The sequence below is a fragment of the Alosa sapidissima genome, chromosome 3 (assembly GCF_018492685.1).
Source record: "Alosa sapidissima isolate fAloSap1 chromosome 3, fAloSap1.pri, whole genome shotgun sequence".
Taxonomy (NCBI): Eukaryota; Metazoa; Chordata; class Actinopteri; order Clupeiformes; family Clupeidae; genus Alosa; species Alosa sapidissima.
This window is the reverse complement of record NC_055959.1, coordinates 19451409-19458553: the sequence shown is the minus strand read 5'-3', so window position 1 is coordinate 19458553 and position 7145 is coordinate 19451409. Positions and strand designations below refer to the sequence as shown.

At 42.9% G+C, this 7145-nt stretch overlaps 1 protein-coding gene across 3 annotated transcripts; it reads right to left on the bottom strand.

Moving 5' to 3' along the window:
- Positions 1–155: 155 nt before the first annotated feature.
- On the bottom strand, positions 156–6384 carry LOC121704588 (cysteine protease ATG4D-like). 3 transcript variants are annotated; one of them, XM_042084928.1, is made up of 11 exons: positions 6249–6384; positions 4955–5175; positions 4738–4821; positions 4226–4399; positions 3669–3972; positions 3261–3322; positions 2637–2785; positions 2381–2459; positions 2041–2117; positions 1779–1898; positions 156–1426 (listed from the first exon to the last, which is right to left on the bottom strand). In XM_042084928.1, the coding sequence occupies exons 2-11, from the start codon at positions 5118–5120 to the stop codon at positions 1247–1249; spliced, it is 1395 nt and encodes a 464-aa protein (XP_041940862.1). In that variant the 5' UTR covers positions 5121–5175; positions 6249–6384; the 3' UTR covers positions 156–1246. The 3 variants fall into 3 exon arrangements, with proteins under 3 accessions (XP_041940862.1, XP_041940860.1, XP_041940863.1); XM_042084926.1 differs by having other exon boundaries at positions 6204–6334; XM_042084929.1 differs by having other exon boundaries at positions 4955–5170; positions 6204–6321.
- Positions 6385–7145: the final 761 nt, after the last annotated feature.

Below are 7145 nucleotides of genomic sequence, written 5' to 3'. Positions count from 1 at the left end.
CCTGCTTAGTCTTGCTAAAGCCCTCCTGTTTCAATCCTGCCTCAATTACCGGCACCAGGTCTAGTGAAAGGCTAATTATCCATGATCAAGACGAGTCAGACCATTAACAGTGTTACCAACATGACTCAAGACACATCAACACGTCAGGACAGTACTAGTATCATCTGCATTGAAATAAAGCATGTCAGACATTTTTATTTGATCTCTTCATATAACAGATTCAGTGTAAGATATCAGATATCTGATTCAATGTAAGAAGACAATTAATGTAATATCAATAGAATGATCCAAATTGTGCATACATATTTCCATCAATAACCAACCAAAACCTAAATCACAACACACACACACACACACACACACACACACACACACACACACACACACACACACACACACACACACACACACACACCAATGTAAGAGTAGCTTCTAGAGTATCCTTCACTCATGTTCCCAGTCACTTTGTGTTTGGGACAATGACAAATACTGTACAATAAAGTGTGTATAAACCCCCATGAATTAAGATAACAGAAGCCCACATTTTTGATGTGAGGTAATAAAAATAGGAGACCCTGAGACAGACAGTAGCTGCTGCTGAGGACGGACAGACACATGGCCATATGGACCGAGCTGCTTAGGACCTTAACAAACACCACAGCTTAACAGGCTCAGGCCTCTGACCACACTCAGTGTTGACAGAGGCTGACGAAGACACATGAGCACATGGGGCTACTATAAAGTTCAGCTCTGGCAACAGATATTTTCTGTCCAACTAGTCAGTAGTTTTTTCATCTACCATGGGTCCAACATTAATGCTGAACTAATAAATACAAATAAAGCATACTTGAACTTCAAAATGAACATTTTGTGTCAACAAAACAGTGTGACATTTCTCTCAACATTGACAAGGTGAACGGAAATAACGGAAGCAGATCCCAGAGATCATCTGTGAGGATCATGTCAGTGTATAGACACAGTAGTTAGTTTCAGTGCAAAACAATGTTTTTGTTTTACATTCAGAGAGGTGCATCATACGCCAAGCTTATCGAACAGGACACTATGGCCATGTAAACATCGTCTGCTCACAGAGGCTACATGAGCCCTTTTAGTATAGAGAGCTTTCCCAGAACACCTATTTATTTACCTTCACTCATGTTCAGACTGGCTGAGGGCTGGTGTCAAACACAGCTTTTTATCAGTCCTGTGTCCTTAAAGAGTTGACTCTGGTACATACAGTGTGTCCTCATAATAACACAAACTCATCGGTGCTACTTGACTGGCTCGTGCTGCTTGACTTGCGTTGGCTGAAGATACAGACATCAGAGAAAAAAGACTTTTCACTCTGTCCATCGTCCCCCTCTTCCACCCGTTGGCCTTCCACAAAGGTGAACATCGGGTATTTGTCTTTCTCTGCGTTTAGTGCCTAGGTAGGGGTCAAGAACACATAGTGAATTGCTGTTTGGTTCTTTAAGCATGCTGCTTAAAGTCCATTATTTGTTTAGAAACTGAAAAATGGTGAATTCACACATGTATATGTTATCATTAGGTCATATGCAAAACTGAACACCAGGTTTGTTGCCATGCCCTGTCACCTGAACTATAGGCAATGGTCCACATGCCACTAGCCGACTTTCAATTAATCTGTGGACGATGTCAACAGCTACGTGGAAAGTGTTACATCTTGTGTCCAGTGTTTTAACCATTTGTGCACCATGGGGTAGTCAGAACAGATGCAAATGGAACAACTGAAACACCAGGTCCTGTCGTCTACATACCGCACTGACCAGCACACACAGTGTCTCGAAGTCCTGCTGGCCTCTGGCATAGAAGCCTACAGCACAGCTGGGGTCCATGCGGCTGAAGGCCATCTTCCGAGCCGCCTTACAGTGAAACGACTAAGAGGAGACAGAACACAGATAAACAATAGATATCCAAAGTTACATGAGATTTTTTACCACCATTTTCATTTTCTGACAGGGGATTACGGTGTCTAATGGTCCGGACCTTTTAATTGGTTACTAAAGAACCTCTCTATACCTCTAACGGGAAGTCTTCTTGGCTGATGTCCACTGTGGACTGGCTGTAGTGAGGGTCTAAGTACACCAGCTGCTCATCTGAGTGAGTGGAAAATTGAAGACAGAAACATACATGGAATATGACATGAATCCCTCACATCAGATTCCTAACTTGTTCTCTTATTAAATTAAACAAACAACATTTTCAAGAAAGATATACTGTTCATCAAGTGAACTAATGCTTACTTGGACTCTTGATTTAGAACACATTCTTGTTTAACCGTTGTCAGCTCAGGGATCCTTTAATGTTCCCTGAATATGACACAGTGGATTCAACTGGAATGTTGAGAGGTAATTCTTACCTTGGAAGCCAACAAAATAGAGTGAGTGTTTGGGCCTGCCACCGATGATTCCAATGCAACACTCTAACCTGAGAAGTCTCTGTTGAAAAAAAACGAGATGAGGACAAATTCATATAATTTTTTGATTCATGTGTATCTGTATCAGTGTCTGATCTGTTTCCAATGTATTCCACTGTCACATTCCTTAGCTGTGTGCTATGTATGCATATACAGTGGGTGTCCGGCATGCATCTGTGACCATCTGATGATGACTTACTTTGACAGACTCTGTGTAGGCTGGGTTGAGGGCGTCGCCCCCGAGCCGAACAGGCACCATGAGGATGAGGGACCTCCACGGGCCCCCACGGCCCCTGGGGCCTTCCGGCTGGGGCCGCTCGCACAGTCGCACAATGTCCCCTTTGAACACTGCAGCACAGGGGGGGCAAGAGCGCGGCACACTGAGCTCAGTCACATACAGTCAGACGAATCACACACAGAACACAAAGCTCATACAGAGAACCACAACAGAGGCATCAACATCAGAATTCCAGCTAGATGTGTGGATGTAACAAAAACGGTAATGTCAACAACCCCAAAGGGTGGAAATATCTAAGTTAGCTAGTTAGTCCACCCGGACACATCATGTTTCTGACTAAGAGTCTAGCGTTCACCAAGTTCATAATTAATCAACGGAATAGACAAACTTTTTGAATACATGCATCTGGAGATATAAAAAAAATACAATGAAGACGCATATTTCATTGTGACAATATAGGTGTTGCAGGACAGAATTAGTCCCACATCCCTCTAAACATATGATACATGACTACACCTGGTCCATGGTAGTTGAATTGCATGACACAATAACTGGCTCAGATTCCATCATGTAGAAGACACTCACCAGTGCAGTCCTGGGCCACATACACCACCAGATCAGATAAATCAGATGCTGCTACTGCCTTCCTAACAGAGGCCAAGACACACAACAGATTAACAGACAAAATGACCGGCGAACAGAAATAAACAAAGAAACAATAAACACTAAACAAATGTCACTAACTGATGCACTATGCAATACCATTCTTCGTAAACCACCAGGCCAATAGAACGGGGCAAATAAAACAAGGTGTGTCTTGAGCAAAGAATGCTTTCATTCAGATTAAAGTGATTTAGCACCCCATTCATTAAGACTGGTTCACAGCAGACTTAACAAATATTGAATATCCTGTTCATGCCAAATAAGCTACATGCAGCAAGCAAAGAAAGTGAAAGCTTCCTGGCGTACTCTCTGTCTTTAGCCACAGCTCACCGAATGATGTGGGCGGCAGTGGCAGGACCGTACCAGTCCCCGGCCTGCTTCCCCAAGCTCTTGCCCATCTCCACCAGCTGGTGCAGGCCAAAAGGCTGCTCTGGCTGGTCAACGAACCAGGACACCACAAGCCTGTGGGTCGCCTCGCTCCCACTGCCGCCCCCCTCCAGCAGACTGCAGCCCAGACTTTTCCGCCGGACTCTGGGGGCTTCTACTGCGGCCACGCTTGTGCTAGAGAAAGGCTGGGACGGCAAGACCTCCAGGTCATCTTTAGTAGTATGATGTGAGGCAGACCAAGTCCATCCTAAAGAATGAAATCACATGTGGGATATGGTATTATTTAGTAGATTTAACACATGCTATGACAGAATGGTAAAATAAATAATATTTACATCCAGGTGAGGAGGCAAACATGGAATGTCAATGTTGCAGATAGAAAACAAACAAATAAAAGAAGATGAAAGACCTCAAAACTTACAAGGAAATACAGTGAATTTCATACTGGACATAATAACCCTTACCACTATCATACAGTGAGACCATTCAAGTATGCTCACCTTGTGGGAGCAGGTGAAGGACGAGCCCCTGGGCCAGTAGCATCTGTCCACTGCGCAGCATGCAGCCCCAGCCACAGTCACTGGTCAGTGTGGAGCCAGCCAGCTGAGGGAAGCTTTTACGATAGGTCAGCCAAAACAGAGAGGAAAAGGCTCGGCGGAATGCCTCCCTGTTTCCTGAATAGTTCATAGAAGGAAAAAGAGAGACCGATAAGGTTATTAGGAATGACTGGCAGGCTATGTATTACAGTGGAAGGTGTCTTAACTGATGTGATGGATTACACGTCATGCAGGTATTACAGGTAGCATGGTGGTAATGAGGCTATAATTATGGTCTTGGTAGGGTGGAGCGGCCAATTTTGCTTACAGACTACAACAGACAAAAAGAAAACACCAGGCAGGTCTGAACACTAAAAACAAACTATTTTGATCCCTCGAGCAAACAAAGTTCTTCTCCACAAATAGAAAAGAGAGAGGAACATTCATAGGCTTGCAGTAGCCAATATCTCTCTTACCAGAGTAGCTCAGCAAGTAAGGCTGTCCCAGAAGGACCACAGGCGACCTCTTATTGAAGCGGGATTTTGACTTAAAAGTCCAGCCTACAGATAAACATGACATATCATTTCATAAGAGACACATAGGCCTATTAGTACAGAATGAGAGCAATTAAGTTGTATAATAGATTTAATAGAAGGCTTTGTTTACAAAAACGTACAGTACATAAAGGCGTACCATATTTGACACTATTCCAGGCAGACACAAGTTTGCTCTTGATCTTGACCCGGTCCTCTGGCTCCCCCGAGTCGTCCCTGGCCCCCGCTGAGCCCATGGAGCCGGGAGAGGAGAGAAGAGAGGCATGACTCTGGGCAGGAGAGTCACCAGGCCTCACAGGGTTCATGGCTATATCCCTCGCCACCTCACAGCCATAGCAGCTTCAATGCTCCCACATTGCACTGCACACAAACAAAGTTACTGTTGGGGATGGACGGGCTGGGCTCATTCTCTTTATATACTTCTTTCTCTCCTTCAGACACACACACACACACACGCGCGCGCACACACACACACACACACACACACACACATACCTCTTCCTCTAGCTCTAGGTTATCTCTCTCTCTCTCTCTCTTACTCACAGACAAACATACATATACACACACTGACACTTTCCCAAAGATAAATCTTTGACCGTATGCCAATAAACTTGAAAAGGGAGGCCTAAATGTTCTACTGTGTCACTGGGACATGTGATTTCCTTGTGACAGGAATTCCAGAAATGCCATACATGTCAAAAAGGGGGGGGGGGGGGAACCTGAATACCTACCATGTGTAGTATATTCTCAGCACTGTATTATTGCTTGACATTCGATTATTTACTTGATTACTTACGCAACTGATTAGCACCCAGACTATGATTTCTGTTGACCAATATTACACACTATAGTAACGGCATAGCTTTTAATAATTGCAGTGGACATCTAACAGGGCAGCAGGAAGGGAAATGGAATTCTGGTTGATTGCAGGTTAACGTCTAGCTTCTAGTTGATTCATAAATCATGCAATGGGACACTTTCTATAAACAGACTGCGTTACTTTAGATTGACCACTGAGCTAACGTTAGCTAGCTAGCTAACTGTATAAAGACAGCTTTGTGTTGCTGTTCCCATGACCTATTATTTTCTTAACTTAGCATAGCTAGGCTAACTCACTAGCTTTTCTGGAAAAGCCACCCTTGAAAGAGGACAGTCAACAAAACAAGCACCTTAAGCAGAAGCAGATCTCGCCTTCAACACACGTACAACACCAGCGGCTCGCTAGCTGGCATGTATGTACGCTATGTTCACGTCAAAAACAGTACAGGTATACTGTGTAACGTTAACCCCTAACGTTAGGTAAGTAACTAACATAACACATATCAAACCTAACCAAATTCACGTTAGCGAACATAAAGTACTTTTTCATTGACATAAAATACACATACCTTTGCACAACACAGCTCATTTTTACCGTCTTTCTTTAACGTTACCTTTGTAAACATCCGTGGCCTCTCATTACATTATCAATCAAACAAACAGTTGGAGAGATACTTCCTGTTTATCCAGTAGCTACTTAGCAACCCGGCTGTAGCAGTAACCTAGTATCAGAACTGTGATTGGTTGGACTTTCTTTCTTTCTCTTTTTTGTGTCTTAAAGTCAAAGATTCTAGAGCGAAATCTTAAAGTGGTCCCCAAACTTTTTCTTCCGAGGGCCAGCTCACTATGCCTGGCTCTAAGAGAGGGCCAGAGATTCGGAGTATATAAGTAAACATAAATAGCTTAGTGCTGTGCACAACAGCAGTCTACCTTAGTTGAATATTCCATTACATTTAATCATAGGCTACTGCAATTTAATACCATTATTAGCTGTGTTTATATTGCCATCAAGCCATATCAGTGTAAAATGTGGCTCAAATGAAATAATACTAATAAAAAGACTTTAACAGTCCCAAAAGTGTATTTTATCCAAAATGTGTGAACTCTGAACTCTGTGTATTTGCATACACAGCTCAAGTTGTGAACAAGCAATATCCTACAAATAATTTGAAGTTCTATGAGAGTTTTATGAAGTGCAGGCAAAAACATCTGAAATGACCACTTTCACTCACCTGATGAGAACTTGAATTTGTATGAACATTTGAACGAGTGAATAAAAAATAGAAATAATTATCCCAGAAAGTCCCAGAAATATGACTTGACTTAGTTAGTTATTAACAAATTAATTGATACACTTCTAGAATACTTTGAGCACTAATGCAGTCAGCCTCTTGCATTGTTTGCAGGTAGGCCTACGTTTCATTCCGTTTTCGATGGCAAACGCAAAACAGCGCCAAAACAACCACCAGTGGACAAAAAGAGTATTACATGTGTACTGTTAAGACTCGCCA

What these genes read in the sequence shown, in the direction of transcription:
- LOC121704588 (XM_042084928.1), bottom strand. Translation starts at nt 5,120, where the DNA reads ATGAACCCTGTGAGGCCTGGTGACTCTCCTGCCCAGAGTCATGCCTCT. An exon ending in ACTGCCGCCCACATCATTCG is followed by an intron (nt 3,323 to 3,668) that starts GTGAGCTGTGGC and finishes GGCCTCTGTTAG; the next exon opens with GAAGGCAGTAGCAGCATCTG. An exon ending in TGTGTGTGCTGGTCAGTGCG is followed by an intron (nt 1,427 to 1,778) that starts GTATGTAGACGA and finishes ACCCCTACCTAG; the next exon opens with GCACTAAACGCAGAGAAAGA.